The 26,786-nt window shown below is 45.8% G+C and overlaps 1 protein-coding gene across 2 annotated transcripts in view; it reads left to right on the top strand.

Annotated features, from left to right (window-relative positions):
• Positions 1–21,551, top strand: part of LOC143300759 (uncharacterized) — a 43,506-nt gene extending 21,955 nt beyond the window's left edge. Inside the window, exons 2-5 of one of the 2 annotated variants that reach the window (XM_076614674.1) lie at positions 6,715–7,277; positions 9,011–10,132; positions 10,172–14,347; positions 18,296–21,551. In XM_076614674.1, the coding sequence (XP_076470789.1) occupies positions 6,731–7,277; positions 9,011–10,132; positions 10,172–14,328 (5,826 nt within the window). In that variant the 5' untranslated portion in view covers positions 6,715–6,730 and the 3' untranslated portion in view covers positions 14,329–14,347; positions 18,296–21,551. Of the gene's footprint in view, positions 1–6,714; positions 7,278–9,010; positions 14,348–18,295 lie in introns of both variants that reach the window. The other variant, XM_076614673.1, reaches the window with a different exon arrangement.
• Positions 21,552–26,786: the final 5,235 nt, after the last annotated feature.

The raw sequence follows: 26,786 nt of genomic DNA, 5'->3' as shown, positions 1-26,786 counted from the left end.
AACATTTTACAAGGCATACTAGTAAACACGGCTGGAGGCAGTAAACCAAACCTAGAAGACAGTGCGAAATAAAATCACCCCACCCCCCACGCCACCTCACACCGGCCTTACAGTCATTCAACCATCAGTCCAGCGGTCAGCTAAACCCCATCCCCCACCTCTCCCTTCAGCTTCTACCATCTCTCAATTAACTCTTAGACGATTGCCAAGCTCGTCACACTTCTGCGTTGCCCGACGCTTGAGGCTGTCAATGCGCTCTAGGAACCGGTCAGCTGATAGCTCTTGTATGTGCTTCCCTCGGTACCTTACTTTAAACGTTGAAATTGAAAGATCGATTTAAAAGAAAGCCTTCTTTTATGTCTGAAAAAAGGTCTAGCACCGCGACAAGGCTAACAACTGCTTTCGTCAACAGCGGGGTTTGTTCATTTAGAGCAAACACTGCTTTACACCACCAGTGACACTGCAAGCAGTGTAGATCTCCCCTGGCGTGTGGCGCAATAGCGATTTCATTGATATCTTTAGATAGTGTCAGGTAGAGCTTGGGCCGTGTATGGATGATTTAAGATTTGGGTATTACATTCCACAGAATCGGCATGGACGCCGACATTTCCAATGACCCCCCCCCCCCACCCCCACCCCCAAAGAATTGTGCTCGTATAAAATCAGTCTATCAGCATGGCAAAGTGTAATAAATGTAATTTCAGTTAGCAAAAGTGAAAATCCTGTTGACGGATCCACGTATCAGCAGTCCTTACACAAAACGTGCGTGCAAATACATACACATTCCAGCATTCTGTTGCACACATCCTCGATAAAAACAACACTGATTCACACCCCGCGTGCATACGCTTACAAGCACTCGTACGTCCACAGAACATCACCCCCAAAAACACACCCGTTCGGTGACCGTCTTCAGCGTGTGCAGCCTGGATTTATTGCCAAGCCCACAACTGATTCATTAACGCAGTCATCTTTCAACACTGAACTCCAGCTACATTTCCATGTTTGCACTGTAAACCGCGTAGGCTATCATTCCATCCTCGACATAGCAAACCAACCATCTTGGCCAGCCTGTAAACTTCCAGTCCTGCAGGGGCCAGTTGTATTGCTCGGACGGAAGAGCCCAGTATGGTCGTAACCCGCTACTAACTGTGTAGTATGGAACTGACCAATGGCGTAGTTCGGTTAACGTAGGCATTTAGTCACGTATAACCAGAGTCAAAAAATTGGAACCAAGCAATGCAGTTGGCACCTGGAATCCACTCCGCAATCACAAATTTCTCGAAAACATGGCCGGTCAGAGATAGACCTTCATTTTGAATATCACACATGCGTATGAACCCGCATGATGGTTGTCCCACTGAAATACAGATGGGTGAGTCGGAATTCATTGTCCAAATGACAAGGATCTGCTGACTCGGATATTGAAATCTGTCGATTCAGCGTTGAATAAGTTCTGTTTACTTTTCAGTAGGTTTAGTGAGGCTGGCAAGTTCACGCACACATACACACACACACACACACATATATATATGTTTTTGCGCCGGACACGTAATTCTTGTTATACTTTATTACAGTGCACAGCATGGTTAGCAAATAAGGAAAAGGACATTTTTGGTAACGCATGCGCAGTGTACAAGTGACTGACTGCATAACTTGAATAGTGCGCATGCGCATCAACATTCTGTCGATTGCCACTTGATATCTGCATTACAAGTGATGACACAGCATCCAGCAGTCTGGCATCGTGCAACTGAACTCAGTGACATCCGCACAGGGGCAGTCACTGTTGTAAATCATTATTGTCACCAGCACGGTCTTTGATTGACCCCTTGGCTGTTGGAGACGGGTATACTCGCTGGTAAAGGGCAGTCACTGAGCTCGCTAACATGACAGTGATGGAGCTTACTCGGTGGTCAGGATCTCGGTCACCGTTCGATATTTCAAGGTCTTCGTCGTGGATTGGCATAACTTTTGATGTTTTGTTCAGTCAATCATTAGTTGAAGATTAAATTACACATTCGAAATGTGCACTTACTATTAGTAACTACTTACTAACATTAGATGCACGTCTCATGTCACCGAGAGTCAGCAGTGAATGGGGTTAAGATGGTGACGTGTGTGTTTAGAGTCCAGCAAGGATTACTCCTCTGCACACAGATGATTTCTAATTTGTTCGGTACGGGTAAGTGGGAAATGTTGAGTGAGATCGAAAATAATCACAGCATGTCAATTCAAAACAAACGCGTTTAAAACGTTACTATGCCTCTAATGATGCTTTACGAAGAGAAAATAACGCCATCGAAACACCCGTCTACGACAACACAAAACATTTCTTACATTGGAGGTTGCACACACACATCCCAATTGTTAAGCCAGAAAACAAAAACCAAAACGTGCACAACATATGCGTACATGAAAATGGTACCTGAGCTCCAATAGACGTTTCTGCTTTTTCCGGGTCATCAGTTATTTATTTATTTATTTCTAAAATACACGAAAGCAATATCCAAGGTGTACTCATTTTGCATTGAAATAACTGAAAAAAAGAAAGAAAACTTGAAAAAGATGAGCTTTCAGACCTTTTGTTTTTCTGGATTTGATAATTATATATTGTAAATCCAGTCAGTTTCCGCGTCAGTAATATGCTAAGCAAAATCACATGACATTGATTTGCCTGCACTCGAGTGGCAAATGCCAACAACACGAGAATACCCGGTCCCTTGTCTCTCCCTCCCATTCCTGCCCCAATGTTCCCTACTCACACTCCCCCTACCCAGTCGTTTCAGCGGCGAGCCTGCGTTCATTTCGATCGGTAAAGAGGCTGCGAGCAGACAATGGGCCGAATGAGGGCTGGAAGGAAGGTTGCAAGTCTGTTCGAATTACAGTGTGCATGCAAGCACGCACCGCACACACACACACAGTTACCAGCATACACTCGTAAACGTACGCGCGCGGCGATAGCACTTCAAAAGTTACTGCGAGACGGAGGGGCTGAGCAACTGCGTGCTGGTATCTTTTCCTTTTCCCCGCTGCTCCAAGTGGACTCGACGTTTTTTTCTGCTGGTAGAGACACCGTCAGAAGAAATAAAATTTTTCGCTTCTTACAATGGAAAGATCTGTCTCTATCTCCATCTTTCATAAAGTCAATTATCACCCAGTAGTCTTATTTCTTTATCAGTAAAGAAAACTGCGGGAAATAAGTAGACTGAAGCACAGGGGAAAGCTAGTCTTCACAGAAGCACATACCCCTGTCTAATCCCCTTCCTGGTCTGGAGCATCAGTTGTTGGTATGCTTCCGTCTGTGTCATGACTTTTACCTGTCAAACCGCACAGCGATTTTAAATTTATGGATGAGGACGGGTGTTTCCAGGGAAAAAGCAGACAGCAGCCCGGCGGGACCATAATATGGTTTGACGGTGGGTGTGGTCATTGCTTTTTTGTACAGTTTTGGGGGTGGATGGGTCGGAAATAGTCCTCCCTTCCCCCACCCGCTCCATTCTTTTGACCTGGATCTTTCTCAGTGTTACACTTTCATCGGCCTTCCTCTTCCCTCCTCTGCTCTCTCACATCATACCCAACTCTTTCAGTTCCTTTGCCCGGGTTTCAGTGTTTGCTACGCACGCGTTTCCAACAAACAACTGAAATGCGCCCGCACACATACACACTGACACCCATACGCCGCATTTGCACGTACACGCAGCTGGAGAGCGCAGAAGACCATTTTTGGCAGTTCCCAGTGGCATCATTCAGATCTACTGATGTAATCAACTTGAAAATCGACAGCGTTTCTGCCGGGGCCAGAAAATTTCTCTTTTCCATCTCTTATGTGCATACATGTCATTTAATCGTTTTTAGACCGGAAAGGCACCCTTTTCAGTTATTGAGCCCTTCGTTGATCTTGTGCTGAATTCTGACATCAAAGTTGCCCAGTTGTGGACGCAGGGTCGGGCGGTAGTTAGGGGTGTACTAGTCATCGGTGTAGCCCGCTGGGCATTTTAATTAAGTGTTTATTGTTTTGAATGTCAATCATGGAGGTGATGAACGGTATTCACGCATGCCCTAAACAGTGACACGCACGCACGCACGGACACGTGTCACATTCGTACGCCACGCGCTTCAGTTGACTCTCAGAAGCGCGCGCACGCCATGGCACTCCAATGCACACATCTTTCTCATCTTTCTCTGTCTCGTATGACACCACTGGCGGCACACACACACCACCACCACCACACATTCACACACATTGACACACACACACGCACGGCACACACACATACATACACATGACACACACACACACACACATACATGTACAAACTCTCGCAGTCGAGTACATCTGTCTGTTTCTCCTAAACACAGACACACACACACACACGAGTCGTTGAACGCCGGATTTCCTGTCGAGAGGAATAGTCGTACAGTGAAGCAAACTTAATTGCCAATGTCGGGGATTGTGACGGTTTGGGTGTTTGTGGTGGTAGGGATGGGTTCTTTGCAGTATCTTGATGCATATAACAATTTATGAAGAGCTGTGGCAGAAGTATGCTACGTGTCAGACGAACAAGTTGATTAATCCTCTCTCTCTGTCTGTCCCTCTCTCTCCCTCTCCCCGCCGGCGATTTCTCCCAAAGCCACTATACACACAATGAGACGTAGAGTTGCGTGGCTTGTGAGTGAAATGACACACACTCACACCCACACTCTCTCTCTGTATCAGCCTCTCTCTCAGCGCGCGTACGCGCGCGTGTGTGTGAAATGCTACTGAAAAACAATGCAAATAGCTATTGAGCAGCCTCGGAATAGCGGGTAGTAAGTCAGTAGCAGCAAAAGAACAAAGGATTTGTTCAATAACAAAGTGTCTGTGGTTTGAATATCTGAATCTTATTAGTACGTATGTCATGAGTCTTTCACTCAGTGGAACCGTGGCCATGAAAAGGGGAAAATATAAACTCAGCTGTGGGCGAAATGTTGATTCTTTCTCTCTGCAGAGGTGAGAAAAGAGGAAATGGTAACCGGCTTTGCTATCAAGTCGAATTTAGGCATTGCATCACATTGAATTACACCCAGTGCCAATGCGGTGAATAAACTATTTTACCTGCTGTGGAAGTTGTCACGGTACAGTGACCTTCCCCTTCCCGGACATCCCCTTCCTTGCATCATGTCGCGATCTTCAGGTACTTTTAGCCTGAGCGGGCGGCTACTTTAACCGAGAAACGATACTTCTTTTTTAACATTACCAACAAGGAGCATCAGTTTTCTGTAATGAAGTTAGGTGTATGTGTGTGTGTGTGTGTGGCCCTATAAACATCGTCTGTAAAAATAAGTACTTTGTTTACTCACAATTGCTTACTCACAACTGAAGAGAACATAGAAGGTTCCTATTGAACGTCGAGGTCAAAGGTCCGGTTATAACGGTACAGGAACCAGACTTGGTAGAATGGTAGTTGTGGGGGGAGGGGGGGGGGGGGATAAATTTCGAGGTATGAGGTGAAGGTTATAAAAAAAACATGTCGGTGCAAGAGAGATAAAGTATGGCACACCATCTTTATCAAACCTGATGCTGTGATTGATCTTGGTGACTGAGAACAAGACCCCAACACCCGGAGTGCTGAGTCGAGATCGAGAATCGCAATTCCCAGGTCACAGCTTGGTATAATGGCCCTGGGGATGAGGGTAACATTACTGATGACAGGTTTGGCCCCACCTTCCCCACTTTTCCATCACACCTGTTTTGTTTGCCTTTTTTAAAATTTAAATTAATATGTATATATTTTTTAAAATTAATTTTTGTTTATTTATAAACACTTTCAAGTCAAGATAATTTATGATCAGAGGTCGAAGTCACAGCAAATGGAGCCGGCGGGGAAAAGTCTAATTGGAAGTTGATCTAGTCTGCAATGTCTTAAAATTTTTTAATTTATATTCCATCATTTAAACCTCGGATAAAAGTATGTATCACACGTAAGTCTTGGCCTTGTCTCTCTTATTGGTCTATATTCCGTTTGATCCCCACAGACTTAATGCAAACAATTACTGTTTTCATTTTCTCTTAGGCACTAAGATTTATTACGATGTACGCTTTCAGTGACTCGGCTAACGCTTCCCACTTTCTGTCAGTTCACCGAGTTTCTTTTGTAATGCTGAATGACATATTGCAACTTGATGTAGCTCAGTGTTAAAAAACTGCACGTGGTTTTTGCAGACTGAATAACTGACATTTTGTCTTTAACAATTGCTTATATATCTTTAACCGAAATCTCTAATCAGTCTGTACGCTTGAATAATAAACTGAGTTAAATATCTCTGTTATTATCCTAACTAAATTTAACTGAAATCAATGTATGAAACACTAACATTTATATTTCATTTATTTATATTTTGTTGTAGTAAATTAACAGTCACTTGTTTGTCTTTATTTAATTAAATTCTCATAACATTTTCGATTCTTAAACATAACTGAAGTCTGTTTTTTATGATCTCAACAATTAATTCCTAACATTCTTACAGGACATGACATCGCTTTTTGGATGAATGGGCTGCCTAACGACATGTCAGTCGCAGCTAAGTGACTGAGGTTCACGAATGACTTTCCTTTAAAAACACTGCATGCTAGCTTCTCAGTTGTCTTCTTCTGCCTAGTCCGCGCGATTTGTGTACTGTGCTTCCACATACGCTCCTACTGATGACTTCCAAACCATCGTCTGGTTCCAGGAGTGAGCTGTTGAAAATGTCTGTCATCATTCGCCTCCAGGGCTTGCCCTGGTCCGCCAGTGCCCTGGACATCCGGCACTTCTTCAAGGGACTCACCATTCCCGCTGGGGGTGTGCACATCATCGGCGGGGATCGTGGCGATGCCTTTATCGCCTTTAGTTCCGATGAGGACGCCCGGCAGGCCATGATGAAAAACATGGCCCCCATCAATGGATCATCGGTCCACCTGTACTTGAGCAGTAAATCGGAGATGCAGAGTGTTATAGAGGAGGCAAGGTCCTCAGAAGCAGCAGCTGCAGTGGGGGGTGCCACCGCCACTCCAATGATGGCACAGCAGGGTGGTGGTGGTTTGCAGCAAGGAGGCATGCAGCAGGGGGCTATGCCACAAGGAGGCATGCAGCAGGGGGGTATGCCACATATGGGCATGCAGCAAGGCAACATGCAGCATGGAGGCATGCATCAGCCCGGGGGAATGCAGCAGCAGCCTGGGGGCATGCAGCAGGGAGGCTATCAGCAAGGAGGCATGCAGCAGCCAGGAGGAATGCAGGGCGACATGCAGCAAGGTAAAGTTGGCCTCAGTGCTCTCAGTCATTCTGCACTGCTTCTTCTCTAGTACAGCAGGGTATGTAACTCGGTGTACGGTGGGAGTAGTGGGTTATCATTGTTGGATGTTAACACCTGCTGGGCTGGTGCAACGGTTCCCTTGCCTGAAGATTAGTACTGCTTCCATGAACTTTGTCTTGGCCACAGGACAAGTGTTTTTTTTTTTTTTTTCTGTCTCCCAGACGAAGCGAAGCAATGCTGCAAGGCATCTCGAAACGTGCTACTTCTACTACCTTCCTCGATATAGCCTTCGCTCCTCCCTTACACTCCCATTCTACCCGCTGACAGCCCTCAAACCCACCTGAACACAGCCCTCATTCACTGCCAACTTGTGTTCACGGATTCAGTGGTTCCGTCTTTCCCCTCCTCACCCCTTCCCTCCCACTAAGTCTGTGCTCATCAACATGCACTATATTCACTGTTAATTTCAACCTATAAAGGCATGTACGAATCCAGACAGTGATGTGCGCGGTATGTGGTTTGTGTTTATGGGCCATACAGTGAAACCGTCTTGGTGTGTAGGAAACTTGGTAGCGTTTCGAAGCGATGGGGGTGGGGAATGGGAGGTGGTTGTTAAGAAGAATAGCTAGGGTAGGCTTCTGTTACAAGATTCGTGTACAAACTTGACAGCACGTGTGTGTGTGTGTGTGTGTGTGTGTGTGTGTGTAAATTTGCCAGCAGGGTTGGATAGAATGTGAAAACGTGTAGTATATAAATTCATGTGAATTAGTGCCGCCAAATGTGGGGGGTTAGATATTATATTCTTGGTAAGAGGATATAGTATTGTGAGAAAAGAAAAAGATGATTTTATGAAAGTATGACATTAATAGCTAATATCTGTTCCCAGTCATAAATGCACACTTTACAGATACCCTTCCCTGAAGAAAAAAAGAATAAGAATGAGGAGCCACTTGCTTAAGGTTGTCATGATATATATTTCACTCATACATATATCTACTTGTATTCGCTCCTTTTTTTGTATTGAGCATGTAATCGGCCGGTTTCGGTTGCTCGCGCACACACGTACGCATAGGATGTGTGTGTGTGTGTGTGTGAAACTATTGTTATTGGATATTGGCTTTTTCTTGGCAGCCCCAAGTGATGTAAACACCAAACATGGTACAATGGTAGCTGTTAGAGAAAGAAGTAAGATTTGTCCTTATGAAAAAAAAATCTCTTTTATGATGTGTTGAGCAGTTTGAGATGTCAAAAGCGAAGTCATCCTTGGCAGAATAGACAGACCCAAAGCCCTTACGTTTCCATCTGATTTGGTGTATATCTAGCTGTGGTGACAATATGATCATCATCGCTGTGAAAAGTCAAGGTCATAGATCAAAGATCAAGGTCGTAACGTGAAAGATGACATGATAGTGAAGTCTTGTGTGTACCTTCAATTTGTTGATCAGTACAAGAGAGATAAGGTCTTTGACTCATGCTTCTCATCTTCATCAAACTTCGGATAGTGATTCGTCATGTTGATACCAGAAACTAAACAAAGAGCTTACTGATTGCAATTTCGTTTTGTCTTCACTGATGAATGTTCAGTTGAACATAAATTATATCGAAAGACTAATGATTTACAGCCCACCTATGTTGTTTAAGTGATTATTGATTTGTGCTCAAAATGATTATTATCAATAACACCACTGTTCACAAAATAGAGAAGTATCAAAGATTCTGTTTGCTTTCACAGGTATGGTGCAAGGGTTTCAAGGCCAGCAGGGATACGCTGGTGGTCCGGGGATGAATAACCAGCGGTTTCCTTCACAAAGCAGTTTCCAGATGGGTCGAGACATGAACCAGGGCCAGCTCCCCATGGGTCAGAATTTCACGGGGCAAGGACCTAATCAGATGCAAGGCCAGATGTCTGGACAGCAGATGCCAGGACAGCAAAGCAGAGACAACCAGTTTGGCAACCAGAGTGACAGCAATCAGGGAATGAATCAGAACTTTCAACCTGGTAATCAGCAAAACTTTCCACAAGGCCAGCAGCAGCCCAGTCAGGGAGGCCCTCCTGGCCAAGGTGGCATGAACAATCAGCAGGGATTTACAGGAAACAATCAGGGCAACAATGGCAACTATGGCCAGCAGAATCAGTATGGTAGTGGGTATGGCTATGGGATGGATGGGAACTATGGTGGCAACAACTACAATCAATGGCAAAACACAGGGCCAGGACAGGGTCAAGACTCTGGTGCCAGCCAACAATTCTATGGTGGTGAGAACACACCTCAGGGCCGATTTCCTAACCAGCGGAGTGGTCAGCAGTTTGATCAGTATGGACAGAATACACCGGGACAGGACAGACAATTTTTACCACAGCAGCAACAGCAACAGCAACATTTTCCTAGCCAGACAGGAGAAACGATGCAAAAACCTGAAAATTTTAGCTTCAGTCAGCAAGATGGCTTCAGACAGGAAGGTATGCAGCAAGGTTCTGACAGTGGTGGTCATTTTCCAAATCAAAGTGGAAGACCTGGTCCACCTGGGATGAGCAGAGGAGGCATCCTTCCACATCCACCGATGCCAGGCCAAGAGCAGGGAGCAGGCAGGTTGCCGGACACCCCAGGACAAATGCCTCAGCGTCCTAGATCAGATTCAAGAGGAACACCTGACAGCCATCTGCGTTCCCCGGCTTCAGGCCGCTCTGATTCCCAGCCTCCTGTTGAACAGTGGCCTAGTATGCAGAAGGGCCAGGACCAGAAGAAATCTGGTGGGTCTTCAGAAGAGGGATACACACCACAAGGACAGGAAGGAGAGGGATTTACTCCCAGAAGAGGAGATCGCTTCCCACCCAGGGGTGGCATGCAACAAGGTGACTTCCCCGGAGGATCAAGAGGTGGTATGCAACAAGGTGACTTTCCTGGAGGCCCCAGAGGTGGTATGCAACAAGGTGACTTCCCTGGAGGGCCCAGAGGTGGTATGCAACAAGGTGACTTTCCTGGAAGTTCGAGAGGGGGTATGCAACAGAGTGATTTTCCTGGAGGTTCGAGAGGTAGTATACAGCAGGGTGAATTTCCTGGAGGCCCCAGAGGGGGTATGCAGCAGGGTGAATTTCCTGGAGGTCCCAGAGGGGGTATGCAGCAGGGTGACTTTCCAGGAGGCCCCAGAATGGGTATGCAACAAGGTGACTTTCCAGGAGGCCCCAGAATGGGTATGCAACAAGGTGACTTTCCAGGTGGCCCTAGAGGAGGCATGCAGCAGGGGGAGTTTCCTGGAGGCCCCAGAGGTGGTATGCAGCAAGGTGACTTTCAAGGAGGACCCAGAGGAGGTATGCAGCAAAGTGACTTGCCTGGGGGTTCTAGAATGGGCATACAGCAAGGGGACATGTCTGACGGCCCCAGAGGGAACCTGCAGCAGGGAGACTTAACTGGAGGTTCCAGAGGCGGCATGCAACAAGGTGAACTACCTGGTGGTTTTCGAGGTCGTGGTATCCTCCCTACCCCCAGTATGCCAGCCCAAGGTCAACAGGGAGGTTTCAGCAAAGAGCCTTTTGGTGATGTAGATGCTATGGAGCATGGCCAGTGGCCAGGTTATGATGGAGAAGGATCTATGAATAGAAGTGAAAGCTCCGCCAGGGAAATGGCACAAGACCCAGACTTTAGAAGCCAGGAACCAGTGGGAGGACCAGGTCGATTTCCAGGGGGAGATTCAGATTTACGGGGTGCAGGGCAAGGAAGAGGGGATTTGGGTGGTCCAGCTTTTGAAGGCCCAGAGGGGGGAAGACCCATGGATGGTCCAAGGGGGAGATTTGATGTAGGTCCAGACAGGCCAATGGACAGGGGTCCTGGTGGAAGACCTTCATTTAGGGATCCTGATTCAAGAATGCAGGGAATGGGGCCAGATGGAAGACCTCAGGGTCAAGGTCCCATGGGAAGACCCTTTGACGGTGTTCAGGATAGATCTATGGAGAGGGGCCCGGAGAGAGGCCCTGACAAGAGGCTGTCAGAGAGAGGTGCTGATGGGAGGCCATTAGAGAGAGAACCTGACGGGAGGCCATTTGACAGAGGCCAAGATATGAAATCATTTGAGAGTGGTCCACAGGAGGACACTGATGGGAGGTTCTTTGACAGATCTCATGGTAGAGGTCCTGATGGAAGACTGCTTGACCGTGGCCATGAAAGACGCCCCTTTGGAGGAGAAGAAGAGGGGCATCCATTTGGTAACTTTGGGCCAAGATTTGAAGGAGACGAACTCTACGATCCAGCAAGACTTGATGGTCCGGGAGGAAGATTTGATGGCCAACGTGACCGTTCCAGATTCCAGGGTCCTCCAAATCGTTCCAGATTTAGTGCACCTGGAGGAAGATTGGATGGGCCATCTGATGTCAGATTTCCTCAGCTTGAATCTTACGATCATATGGACATGGACATTGACTCACAAGATTATGAAGGGCAAGGAGACAGTAGCTCACAAGAAAGAGGATTTCCAGGTCCACAAGGTCTTGAAGATCAGGACAGGGGCATGGAAAGGCGTGGTGGCAGAGGTGCAGGTCCAAGAGGCCGGGGTGGGTTGAACAGGGGACGAGGTTATGGAATGGATCGAGGTTTCCCACCCTATGGCCATCCCAGAGATGAAGGATATCCAAGATACCCAATGGAACAGTTTGAAAATCAGCCATTTGATGACCCAGAGCGTAGAGATATGCGCAGATTTCCTGATGAGTTTGGTGACCAAGATTTTGATTCCAGACGAGACTTTGGACGTGGCAGAAGCGATGTAGAACGTGGTCCTCGTGGAAGAATAGACAGAGGGCGTGGTCGTTTTGATGTTGGCCCAGGTCGTGATTTTGACTCTGACAGAAGACCAAATCGAGAAGATGTGGACATACGTTCTAGATACAGAGATTGGGATAGTGATGAAGTTAGAGGTACAGGGAAGGGACTTCTGGGTGATGCACCCACAGGTCTTATGCACGATCCTTCAGCAAAGCAAGAAGAGGATAGAGACTCTAGAAATTTATATCAGAGAGACATTGACTCCCCAAGAGACAGGGACAGAAGAAGTTATTCAGATCGTCGAGATCGAGAGGACAGAGATAGGGGACGAGAGGACCGATTTGGAAGGCGTTTTGAAAGGAGAAGAAGCCGTGATCGAAGTCGGGAAAAAAGTCGTGAGAGGAGTCCTGACAGAGACCGGTACTCACGCAGAAGTGACAGAGATCGAGATCGTAGAGACCGTGACCGAGACCGAGACCGGGATCGTTCATCTCACAATAGGGATCGGGATTCACGTTCCAGAGATTCAAACTCCAGAGATTCAGCTTCTAAAGACATGAATTCTAAAGAAGGAATTTCTAAAGACTCACCTAATGTGAAGAAAGAAAATGAAAAGGATAATCAAAAGAGTGAACAGAAACCAGATGATAAAAAGAAGACAGAGTCCAGAGACAGCCCGTCAGTTGAAGAGAAATACATTCATGCAAAGGGATTTCCAGTCACCTACAACTACAGAGAAATCCGTCGGTTTTTCTTTGGATGTGAGTTACCATATGATGGTATCAAGATCATCAATGATCTTCAGGGACAAAGGACTGGGGAGGTCTACTTGAAATTTGTCAATGAAGACACTGGTAAACGAGCCTTTAGAAAGAATGGAGAAACTATCTTTGGTAAGCCAGTGGTCCTAGCATTCACCACCAGCAAAGTGTTTGAGAGTCAAGTGGATTCACAGACACCTGTTACGAGTGAATTGGAGAAACCAGCAGGACCAGTGCCCGTTGTCAAGAAAAACCAGGAAAAGAACAATCTGATAATAATGATCCAGTCACTGCCGTTTAGCATTAAACGGGAAGACTTGATTAATTTTTTTTCCACAGTTACGATTGCTGACAATGGTGATGCAGTGTTCATTGAATATGACAGTCGAAACCAAGCTACTGGGGTGGCCTATATAGAGACAGCATCAGTGCAGGATTTCAAGACGGCTATGGGTCATGATGGGCGTTTGTATGGGGCTAGGCCTCTAAAGGTGTCTGCTGGGCGACGTGAAGATATGGAACTGTGCATCAAGAAACAGCAAGAGATGTTCCAGCGTCAGGCCATCCGAATGGCAGATCCCCCAGTGCCTGGACGACCACCCTTAGGTCCTGGCCCCATGGGACCTGGCCCCATGGGACCTCGGCCTGGTTTGATGGGCCAAGTGCCAGGAAGACCAGGTCCTCAAGGCCCTGTGAACCTAAACCCCATGAATATGCCTGTAATCCCCCCCAGAAATGGCCCAGCCTTTGACCCTAGCCTTGCCATTCAGCGTCAGCAGCAGCAGCAGCAGCAACAACAGCCGCAACAGCAGCAGCCGCCACCACCCCAGCAGCTGCAAGGGGACAGTCCCCCAGGGGATCAAGGTCCTAGTCACTGTGTCCACATCCAGGGGCTGCCCATGTTGGCCACCTACAAAGAGATTCGGGAGTTTTTTGCCGATTTGAAAGTTGTCAACAACCGAGGTATTCAGATTGTGCATGATGGTCAGGGCAAACCAATGGGAGAAGGCTTTGTGGAGTTTGCCTCTCAAGAGGACAAGGAGAAAGCCTTGAAGAGAGACAAAACATCCATGGGCCGGCATATCCTGGCTGTGAAATCGGTGGCCAAAGCTGACATGCTTGAACGTTTGCGCAACGCTCGTTTTGTGGGTTTGCCTCCCGGTCAAGGACCCCCAGGCCAGCCCAACATTCCTCCTCACATACCAGAGCCCAAACCCAGCCCTAATCCCAACCTGAACAACCCCAATCAGACACCCATGAAACCCATCCCACCTGGGGTCCTGAACCGACAGTGGTGTTACCTTAGCTGCGAAAACTTCCCTCCAGCCGTCAGCATCACGGAGATCATGACCTTCTTCGAGAAGTACAATCCGATTCCAGAGTCAATCCGCCTTCACTACGCTTCCGATGGCAGCCCCACTGGCAATGCTGTGGTTGGCTTCCACAAAATGGAGGAGGCCAACCGAGCCCTGCAGGAGATGAATGGCAAACGATGTCGACAGTGTAATGTCACGCTCATGCCTGCTGTTTGAGCATCTTTTTTCAGTTCTGGTGAGTGTTTTGAAGAATGGTTGCTAGTGCTCTGTTTTGTTGTTTTTTTTAACTATATGTTTGATTAAGTGTTTTGAATAATGGTTCCTAATGCTCCTTTTAAGTACTACAATTTATGTTGCACCAAAATTCAGTTCTAATGATGTCATGTCACCACATCACACCAAGGTTCAGTTTTTATGCTGTGATGATGTCACCATTATTGCACCAAGGTTCAGTTCAAATGTTATGCCACTAACCCGAACATAAAAATGATTATACATGACACACAAACACACACACACACACACACACACACACACACATGTGTGGTTTGTCCAGGATCGACGAGGGCCATCTAGTCATCCTGGGGGTGGGTGGGTTGGGCTCTGTGGATGTGCAGATGACTGGTCAGGCCAATCCGCACCTGGAAAGTTCTGACGTAGTGTGGACAGGGGATGGTGGCGGCTGTCGGGGACTTACTGGCACTGCTTTTCCTGGCCTGTCTGGCCTGTCTGTGTTGTTCTGCTGCAGCGATTCTGTTGGCCTCACAGGATTTGGTGCCTTTGTGGACAGCTGAACGCCACTTTGGTCTGTCCATTGCATTCAGCTCCCATGAGTCATGGCTGATGTTGAAGGCCTTCAGAGAAGCTTTCAGAGTGTCTTTGAAGCGCTTCTTTTGGCCTCCATGGGAGTGCTTGCCATGTGGGAGTTCGCCGTACAGCAGTTTCTTGGGGAGCCGGTGGTCTGGCATGCGAACTACATGGCCTGCCCAGCGCAGCTGGGCCTGCATCAAGATGGTGTAGATGCTGGGCAAGTTTGCACGAGTGAGCACCTCTGTGTCAGCGATCTTCTCTTGCCACTTTATGCTGAGAAGTTTTCTGAGGCTGGTGGTGTGGAAGTGGTTCAGCTTTTTGGCATGGCATTTGTAGACCATTCACATCCTTAGAGTAGAGCAGTGTGGTGAGAACTATGGCCTTGTATACTTTGACCTTCGTCTCCAGGGTGATGCCTCTCCTGTTCCAAACGTTCTTATGGAGTCTGCCGAAGGCAGCGCTGGCTTTGGTGAGTCTGGCATTCACCTCGTCGTCGATGACAACTGTGCGAGAGAGTGTACTGCCCAGGTGTGTGAACTTGTCCACCGCATTCAGTCGTTGCCCGTCGATGAAGATGTTTGGTTCAACGTAAGGCTTTCCTGGAGCTGGCTGGTGCATCACCTCAGTCTTCTTTGTGCTGATTGTGAGGCCAAAGTTGTCACAGGCAGCAGAGAACTTGTCGACGCTGTGTTGCATGTCAGCTTCGGAGGCAGCATTGAGAGTGCAGTCATCAGCAAACAGGAAGTCGTTGACAGTGTCTGTCCTCACCTTGGTTTTTGCTTGAAGCCTCCTGAGGTTGAAGAGTGAGCCATCTGTGCGGTACCTGATGTCAATGCCTCTCTGAAGGTACCTGTCAGCATGGCTGAAAACATGAGACTGAACAGGGTGGGGGCAAGAACACACTCTTGCTTGACTCCGTTGGAGACAGGGAATGGTTCTGAAGTCTCTCCGTTGTCTTGGACTCGGGCCAGCATCCCATCGTGTAGTTGCCGTATGATGGTGATGAACTTTCTGGGACATCCGTACTTTGCCATGATTCTCCAAAGGCCATCTCTGCTAACAGTATCGAAGGCCTTGGTCAGATCGACATAGGTAGAGTAAAGATTGGTGTTCTATTCCTGACACTTCTCCTGGAGCTGCCTAGCAGCAAACACCATGTCGATAGCCCCGCATTCTTTCCGGAAGCCACACTGGCTCTCTGGTAGGAGACCTTGCTCAAGGTGCACTATGAGACGGTTGAGTAGCACTCTGGCCAGAGTCTTGCCTGCGATGGACAGCAGGGATATTCCACGATGGTTGTCACAGGCCTGACGATTTCCTTTGCGCTTGTACAGGTGTATGATGGAAGCGTCTTTGAAGTCCTTTGGAACTGCCTTATGCTGCCAGATGAGCTGGAACAGCTGATGAAGCTTCTCAGTCAGCGCCATACCACCTTCTTTGTAGACCTCAGCTGGAATGGAGTCTGAGCCAGGGGCTTTGCCATTGGATAGCAGACGGATAGCTTTCTCGGTCTCCTCCAAAGTTGGAACGGCATCCAACGACTCACTGACTGGCAACTGGGGGAGTCGGTTGATGGCTTCATCATTGATGGTGGCGGTTCAGTACGCTGTCAAAGTGTTCAGCCCATCTCTCAAGGATCCCGTCCTTGTCAGTGATTAGGGTAGAACCATCAGCACTGAGGAGTGGAGCAGATCCGGAGGTGGTGGGACCGTAGACTTCTTTCATACACACACACACACACACACACACACACACACACATTAACAGTCATGCAAAACTAAAAATGGCCCAAAACTGCCTCACAATGCTGAGCTATAAGCAAAAAAAGAAAGTTTGAACACTGTAATATTAGGAAGGCTGTTTTCTCCCCTTCTCTGTTATGTCTTGAGTGGAAGTCATTTGGGTGCAGTTTCAGTATCAGTAGCTCAAGGAGTCACTGCGTTCGGACAAATCCATATACGCTACACCACATCTGCCAAGCAGATGCCTGACCAGCAGCGTAACCAAATGCACTTAGTCAGGCCTTGGGTGCAGTTTCTTTGCAATGAGAAATCCAAGCTTGGCAGACACACTCATTGTTACTTATATTTTTCTTTTTGCATAAAGTTATGGGGGCATTTTTGTATTCTGTACAAAAATGAATGCATGTTACAAGCGAGTTGGTTAATTCATGTGTGTACACACTTGCACACACGTTATTTTGAGAATTTCCAAGTGATGGACCAAGGGGGATTATTCAAGGCAGAATGCTACTGACCACATGATTTGCTCCCCATGAAAGGTGTATGGCAGCACCTGGTCATATGCCATTTTGATTTTAAAATGTTGCTGTATATAAGAAGAAAAACATAAAGCTTGCCATCCAACAAGTTTATGTTTGACTTTTTTTTTTTGTAAGCTTGTTTGAATAGTAAATGGTTGGTCTCTCCCTTGTCACAACCCTGAGGATGTCAGATAAGACAAAACATTTGATGAAAGAAAACTTGTGGGATGACTGGCAAGCCTTCTGCTTTTCTTCTTTTTGAATTATCATCCATTTCCTGGATTAGCTTATCCTGGAAGATGTAGATCATTTCTCTCTCTCTTCTCTCTCTCTCTCTGTTTCTTGTGCATTTCATTATTTTGTTGTGTCAGTGTCTCTATGTAGACAGTAGTCTTCGTTTGTGTGTATGAGTGTGTGTGAAACTGAAAGAGATGCAGATGATGCATGTAAACCAGCACAAGCAGCTTCAATCCATTTCTCCCAGGCGTCCACATCTTCGTCTTCATGATCATTATTAAGTATATTTCAGATTGGTGACAAAAGTGCCTTCATCCTCATGCTCATGATCATATTTCAGATTGGTGACAATAGTGACATCACCATTATTATCATTATTGTTTTTATTATTATTATTATTGTTATTAATATTATTATTATATTTCAGATTGTTGACAAAAGTAGCATTATGCTCATCTTCATTATGGGTGCAGTAGTCAAATGGTAAGAGCACTGGATTTTCGCCCAAGCATAAAAGATCCTGCAATCCATGTGTTCCATGGATTATCAGTGTTCCATGGATTATGGAAAGAAGAATATACCTAGCATGCACACACCCATAAGGGAGTATGGCTGCCTACATGGAGGGATGATAAAGGAATGGTCATACAAACATGTTACAAGTCTGTGAGTGTGTGTGTATGAATGTAACCTGGCTGAATGCCACAGAACATGAATGATGAGTGCCCTAAGGCAGCTCTACCCAGGTAGGCAGCCTGTTGTGCAACTGACCCTGTGTTTGTAGATTTTAAAGTTCTTTGAGCTTGGTCTCTGACTGAGGATAGGCGCCATATATACATGCATCGATATCATGATATTTTTTTTTAATTGCAGTTTGTTGATGTCTTCATCGGCTTTGATGTCAGCACCATCTCTCACGGCTGGCAGATACCATACTGAGGCTTTACAAAACAAACAGCACCTATACAAGAGACTGCTGGTTAACAAGATGGTGGTGACTTCCCACTTAACAAGACTGAAGCAAAGGGTGGACTTCACACTCCACAAGACTCAAACACCAGGACTGCCACAAACAGCGCCATTAGCATCAACTGACTGTTGCACACAAAATATTTGGTTGCATCTGCTGTATGCATGGAAATCTCAGTTTGAAAACTCTGACCATGTGTGTTTACCTAACAAATACAACTGACTGTCAATTGCAGAGCTGTCTTCTTTGTGTTAGCAGTATATATGAATGACCAGCATACACATGTGTAACATACATTGTAAAGTAGTTACATGCACTTTTAACTGCAGGATTGTTATTTTGTCTAAAGTTGTAAGGCACATGGTTTTATTTTTGTATGTATTTGATAAACAGGTGAGAGGGAGGAGATCAAAAATGACTTTGGGGATGGTTGGAAGGGGATGGCCTATCCATTTGTCAGAGAATGATCAAAGTGAAGGCTTGGATTTTTTCTCTCTCAAAAATTTAGGACCATCCTCTAATTGTTGTTTTTCTTTCTTTTTATTTTTTTTATTTTTTAGTTGTAACTATATAGTGTGATTAGAGACTTTTTGTTTTCCTTCATACTTGCATTCACAGTCAAATCTTTCTAAAAAGTGAGATACTGTTACTTTCTAGATCTAGATATTCGGATAGACTTGTCAGATGATCTTTTTTCTTTTTTTTTTCTCTCCACATTCTTGCTTTTGTCCTATTCTTTTTCATTGTCAGGTAATTTCTTACTTTCCTCTCGGCTCTGTCTTCTTGTTTGTTTCCTCCTGCTTTAAAAAAACAAAAATTAACAGGTTATAAACTAAGAAGAGGGGGGTGGGGGAGGGGGGGGGGGGGGGACACCATGGCAAAATCAGGCATTGGAATTCTGATCCAGTCTTCACCAATGATCAGAGTTCAAGGTCCTGTTTTTGTATGGTGTTTTCTGCTTGGGAAAGGCACTTTACTCAAATTTCTCCTCACTCTAACCAGGTATGAATGGGTACCTGACTTTGTTTGGGTGAGGTTAAAAGCGGCAGAAGGAGAGGATTGGGTTCTGCCTTCTTGTGCCGAGCGCTATACACAGTGAATATGAATTCACTGCCCCAAGAGCCATCAAAAGCTATGGGATCTTCAACATGTTAAACTGAACAGGGTTGCGGAAAATTTTTCTTCTCCCAGCCTGGAGCCACATTCTGACAAATATAACAGAAATAATAAATAAATCAGACCTTCTGCTTGCAAAAGTATACATCACGTATGTATATTATTTAATATTAGTATATTTTTACATTTCACATTTTCACAAAGCAGAATTGTAAAATTGTTAGAGGATCCCATTCCTGACAGCTTTGAAGCCTAAATCAGTGGTAGCTTTTTTTCTTCTTTTTTTTTAAATATCTTTTTCACACTTGTGTATTGACTGTTGTGCAGAATTTGGGATAGCAATATATTTTTATGTCACTGAATATGTCACAGCTATCACAGTTAAAGTTATTGTGTGTGTGTGTGTGTAAAAATGGATTTGTGTCACAAGTCTGGAAATGCAAACATCTGTGCATGGCATCAACAAGGGAAGAAGCAGCATTCTTTGATATGTGTGTTCATGTAATGTACAAAAAAAAAAAAAAGTTTTCACTCAGGCAAATCGAGACCTGGTCAGTAAAATGACTCAGAAAGGGGAAGTGAGGCACTGACAAGGGACTTGTGTTGTTGGCCTTCCTAGTTCTGTCAGTGTGTGCCGGTTAACTGAACCCATTCATAGTGCATTTAAGTCCACTGGGATTGAGAACAGGCATTCAGTGAGCTGAATGCTTTCATCTGCCACTGTTTGCATTTTTGCAATGCTTTGTACATCATAGTCATAATATACGATATATCTTGCATCAGCCCTTGCTTTCCTAACTCGCTCACCACTTCTGTTCTTGGAGTTATTATGTTAGTAACTCAGACTGTTTGCAGTCCCCCTTCCACCCTCACATCTCGCCCCCATATCCTCAGCTCCACCCCCACACCCCACCCCCACCCCACAGTGGTCAGAATTTACATCTTGAGTGGTTTTCATGATAAGTCAAGATGTAACATTGGTGTTTGATGTGCATCTTGATAATTGAAATGTGAAACACATGTAACTTTGTACATGAAGGGTGAAGGAAATGAAAAAGCTTGGTTGTGTTGTGAGTGTTATGCAATGTGTTGAATGTTATTAATGTCACTGTTGTGGTCAACTTCCTATAGATGCTTCCCATTCCTTTCTCAGGCATGTGGATAAGTTTTGGGGGCGACAAGGGAGAGAATGCATTGTAAACAATGATGTGATGTGTTCATCTGAAACCAGAATGAAGATGTACATTGAATGTTTATTTCATTGTATTGCGTTGGACGTTATCTGTCGAAATGATAACATTGCAAATGTTTTGTTTTAGATAGTTATGCATAGTAAACACAGGAAAAATAAATTCCATGGGTTTGTTTTTTTTTCTTGCAGGGGATATTTGGAAAGATACCAGTTTAGCAGAGTTCTTGCCCTGGTATTGAATTTCGATTCATAAAAGTTTTTTTTTTTCGTTCCCAGACTGTTCCAAAACATTGTAATCCCTATTAAGAAGAAAAAGAAAAAAAACTGGATGACTGTGTTAGTGAAATCAAATGTCAGGATCACAGTATTATGTGTGTGTGTGTGTGTGAAGAGAGACAGAGAGAGAGAGTGCTTTCTTCCGTATTACTTTTCCTTTTCTGGAGGATATCATCCGCTCCAATTGAAGGCAAAGATGACGGTCTGCAAGCCCTATTTGATTAAAGAAACAAATTGAAAGTATCAAAATGATGGATCATCAGTTCACACAGTAAACAGATTGGGCACAGAAAGACTGTGAACTCAAAATATGTGGACAGCAGACACAGTCTTATTCAGTTACCTTTGAGGGCTGAAATTAAAGCTTGATTTAAAAGACAAACAAACCCTACCTTGTTGATAACGAGAGCTTGAAGATAAATTGAAAGCTTATACTGTTTGTTATTTCTGAATAGATTGAGTGAGATCACTGTATCATGTGGTTCATGGTGGTTCTGTTTTCCCTCTTCTCAAGTCAGTTTGCAGAACGTTTGTTTATTCTTTGTTGTATTATTAAAGTGAATTTTAAATCATAACAGCCTCCCGTCTTTTGTTGTTGGTTGATGTGCGCGCGTGCGCGCGCGTGTGTGTGTGTGTGTGTGTGTGTGTACAGTTGAAAGAAAATATACGCTGGTTTTGAAACGATCCTGACACCGACCCTCCCTTCACACACACACACACACACATATCTTCAAACTTGTGTCCCCCAAAAGTATTAAGCTTCAAATTAAGACACAGAATATATTGAAACAGTTACAGGTACTTGATGTCATCGACATGCTGGCCATCAAGCACGCTTCACAGATTTTATGGTTGACTACAAAAATAACAACAACAAACAACTGCTTTCGAGATGAGAATAAACCAAGTGGCGTTTTGGAAACGGCGCTGTACTGCCACCGAGAAACATACAGACCTTGAAGGCAGAGTGATGACCTTTAAGCCTGCAAATAAACGACAGTCTAATGCCAGAACACGTCACAGTACTGCAAACGTGAAGAACCAATCAGTTCCAGTCACCTTTCCTGTAACCGGTCACATCTCAATGTAAAGAGGCAACAACTTTAATGCACTCATGCACCACATACACAGTGGAGTGATGGCCTAGAGGGTAACGCGTCCGCCCAGGAAGCGAGAGAATTTGAGCGCGCTGGTTCGGATCACGGCTCAGCCGCCGATACAGTATTTTCTCCCCCTCCACTAGACCTTGAGTGGTGGTCTGGACGCTATTCATTCGGATGAAACGATAAACCGAGGTCCCGTGTGCAGCATGCACTTAGCGCACGTAAAAGAACCCACGGCAACAAAAGGGTTGCAAAATTCTGTAGAAAAATCCACATCGACAGGAAAAACAAAAAACTGCACGCAGGAAAAAAAGAAAAAAAAAAGGGTGGCGCTGTCAGTAGTATAACGACGCGCTCTCCCTTGGGAGAGCAGCCCGAATTTCACACAGAGAAATCTGTTGTGATGAAAAGAGAAATACAAATACACGCAAATCCACAGCACGTGTCCAGTAGATTCGATGGACATTCAGATCACGTGAATGTTGACTTGAATGTCCAGGCAAGACGCACGACTACAAAATTAGCCCAAAGGCACCTCTGGCAATCAGCTGGGCTGTACTGTGAACAGCTGAGGTCTACAAAGAAGGTGGTATGGCGCTGACTGAGAAGCTTCATCAGCTGTACCAGCTCATCTGGCAGCATGAGGCAGTTCCACAGGACTTCAAAGACGCTTCTATCATACACCTGTACAAGCGCAAAGGAAATCGTCAGGCTTGTGACAACCATCGTGGAATATCCCTGCTGTCCGTCGCAGTCAAGACTCTAGCCAGAGTGCTACTCAACCGTCTCATAGCGCACCTTGAGCAAGGTCTCCTACCAGAGAGCCTGTGTGGCTTCCGGAAAGAACGGGGACTATCGACATGGTGTTTGCTGCCAGGCAGCTCCAGGAGAAGTGTTAGGAACAGAACGCCGACCTTTACTCCACCTATGTTGATCTGACCAAGGCCTTTGGTACTGTTAGCAGAGATGGCCTTTGGAGAATCATGGCGAAGTACGGATGTCCCAGAAAGTTCATCACCATCATACGGCAACTACACGATGGGATGCTGGTCCGAGTCCAAGACAACGGAGAGACTTCAGAACCATTCCCTGTCTCCAACGGAGTCAAGCAAGGGTGTGTTCTTGCCCCCACCCTGTTCAGTCTCATGTTTTCAGCCATGCTGACAGATGCCTTCAGAGACGCTGACGTAGGCATTGGCATCAGGTACCGCACAGATGGCTCACTCTTCAACCTCAGGAGGCTTCAAGCAAAAACCAAGGTGAGGACAGACACCGTCAACGACTTCCTGTTTGCTGATGACTGCACTCTCAATGCTGCCTCCGAAGCTGACATGCAACACAGTGTCGACAAGTTCTCTGCTGCCTGTGACAACTTTGGCCTCACAATCAGCACAAAGAAGACTGAGGTGATGCACCAGCCAGCTCCAGGAAAGCCTTACGTTGAACCAAACATCTTCATCGACGGGCAACGACTGAATGCGGTGGACAAGTTCACACACCTGGGCAGTACACTCTCTCGCACAGTTGTCATCGACGACGAGGTGAATGCCAGACTCACCAAAGCCAGCGCTGCCTTCGGCAGACTCCATAAGAACGTTTGGAACAGGAGAGGCATCATCCTGGAGACGAAGCTCAAAGTATACAAGGCCATAGTTCTCACCACACTGCTCTACTCTAAGGATGTGAATCATGGACGGTCTACAAATGCCATGCCAAAAAGCTGAACCACTCCCACACCACCAGCCTCAGAAAACTTCTCACTGCATAAAGTGGCAAGAGAAGATCCCTGACACAGAGGTGCTCACTCGTGCAAACTTGCCCAGCATCTACACCATCTTGATGCAGGCCCAGCTGCGCTGGGCAGGCCATGTAGTTCGCATGCCAGACCACCGGCTCCCCAAGAAACTGCTGTACGGCGAACTCCAACATGGCAAGCGCTCCCATGGAGGCCAAAAGAAGCGCTTCAAAGACACTCTGAAAGCTTCTCAGAAGGCCTTCAGCATCAGCCACGACACATGGGAGCTGAATGCAATGGACAGACCAAAGTGGCGTTCAGCTGTCCATAAAGGCGCCAAATCCTGTGAGGCCAACAGAATCGCTGCAGCAGAGCAACGCAGACAGGCCAGGAAAAGCAGTGCCAGCAAGTCCCCGGCAACCGCCACCACCCCCTGTCCACACTGCGTCAGAACCTTCCGGGCGCGGATTGGCCTGACCAGTCATCTGCGCACCCACAGAGCCCAACCCACCCACCCCCAGGATGACTAGATGGTCCTCGTCGATCCCGACGGACGAACCACACACTGTGAACACAGGAAATGAAAATAACTCACTACTCTTCACGCTGTGATTCTCTCTCTCTCTCTCTCTCTCTCTCTCTCCCAAGAGACTTTTCGGCATTATTATATATTTGTATATACAAATCCCGTTCGTTCGTTCTCTCTTTCTCCCAGGTGGCTCTTTCGCGGCATTATTAAAAACTTGTGTATCATTAGATAGTTTTATATCTGCACTCTCTTTGTTGCTGTTACCTCGAATGAATAAAATATTGTAACTGTATGTTGAACGATGATTTAAACGATCTGAAAGAAGAACGGGTAGAGTAAAGTTATACTACCCCCATACCCCGCCCGCCCGCAACCTGGTGACTGAGAGTGGCTTGGGGATTATACCAGATTGTTGAGGGATGGAAAATCACTTCTGTACACTTGGCTTTTCTTTCTTTCGTCCCCATTGAATGCTCTTTGTTACGGTTCATGTATTTAGTTATTATTATTATTATTTTAAGATAGCTGTCTCTTTATTTTGGCACACTGAAGCATATATCCACTTTATTTTGGGTAATGTGGGTATTTTGATGAATAATGTTGCTCATCTTATCAGTATTCATGTATATTCAATCATATGATTAAAAAAAAGATTAATGGTGTCTATTGTGTGTGGCTGACAACAAAAAAAAAAAAAGAAAGAAAGAAAAAAAAAAAAAAGGCCGATAGAAATCAGTACACAACCTCGAAGATGGAGGCGTGCCAATAAAGTCGGTCCCGGCGCTGACACAATGATAATTTCACTCGGCGACAAAGTACTGACAAAACACGGCTGACAAATCATCATCTTGGAATCGGCTTACAATTTCACCAGCGATCAACGTGTTGCAAAGGGATGAGTAAACCCAACGCCAGACACCACGGAATCACTCATCAACGCCTGTCTTCAGTGCCCGTCCAGACAGTAGGATTTTTAACCGACAAGTAAACAGAAGCGGGCCTGTTCACCCAAACCCCGCCTCACAATAATCAGTCACCAGTCCGTCAGATACCGGGGGCGGGGGGGAGTGGGGGGGTGGGGGGGGGGGGGGGGGGAAGAAAAAGGTTCAGCCTCGGGTTTTCCTGCACTCGGAAAGAGTGAGACTGTCACAGGTGAATTTTGTTAGATGGAAGGAGACGCTGTCAATAGCAATAATGGCCACTTCCATACCTCCTACGCTGAGTACTTTCCTTGTAGACAAAGGTGATTTCACTGATTTGGCACCAGACTCTACCTAATATGGTAGTATGTGCAGTGAAGTTTTCGATGTGGGCAGAGAAAGACAGAATAAAGATAAATATCACAACTAAGCACCAATGAAGACACCCCCCCCCACACTCAACCCACCCCCACCCGCAAATCCCCCCACCCCCAACAATAAAAGGTTTTGCGACCGTCCTGGGAGATGGAGACGAGGGTGACGTTGACGAATGGGTGTCAGCAAGAGTGGTCTCCCGTGGACTGTAGTCGCCTGATGTCAATGATTTCGTTTAGTTCAGCCAAAATGACACCCGCCCACAATCAACATGTTAATTACTCATCACAAAACTTGGCAAGACAAATTCTTTATCAACGAGGGCAATAGACAGTAAGGTATATATATATATATATATATATATATATATATATATATATATATATATATATATATATATATATATATATTCAAATTGCTTATTTTGTCTTCTTCTGTTCAGTGTCTTTCTTTTAACATGCAGCCGGGCCTCGCCCGGACAGACAGATGGACTTAGTAAAAGCAAGAGAAGAAATTGTAAACGAAAAATAAAGCTTGCGAGAAAAACATGATAAGAGGGAATAAGGGGGCATGGAAGAGATGAAAACACAACTGAGAAAACACAAGCCTGGAACTGAGAAGATAGACCACAATGAATTATGCATAACTGCATGCGAGCGCGCGCGCGTCAGTACGGCGTGCTTATCAGTGTGTGCTACTCACTAAGAACAACAATGAAAAAGCCATGACAGTTCTCTCTGCTCTGTGGCCGCGGGTTTGCCTGCCTGTCCATCATCTCACGCTCTCTGTGTTCAGACATTTATCAGTATATCATATCAGCCCCAGCGCCAGTCATTTTCAGCACTGACACACACATACACAAACATACTGCCTTCACACGCGGCGCGCGCGCACAAACACATGCACTGGCACACGCTCTTACACATACAAACTCACATTCACAGATACTCGCGCGCACACACTGACGGCACGCTCACGCTATAAACACACGCGCGCACACACACACACTGACACACAAACACACACACGCCGGCACAACACACACACACACACACACACACACACATACATACGTGTCCCCACTAACGAGGTGTAAACTGCGGACACCAGTTGTAAAGTTTTCAACAGGAGGGTCAGGGCAATAATTA

The sequence above is a fragment of the Babylonia areolata genome, chromosome 26, assembly GCF_041734735.1.
Source record: "Babylonia areolata isolate BAREFJ2019XMU chromosome 26, ASM4173473v1, whole genome shotgun sequence".
NCBI classification, from domain to species: domain Eukaryota; kingdom Metazoa; phylum Mollusca; class Gastropoda; order Neogastropoda; family Buccinidae; genus Babylonia; species Babylonia areolata.
Note: the sequence above shows the minus strand (reverse complement) of the source record. Positions and strands in the feature narration are given on the sequence as shown.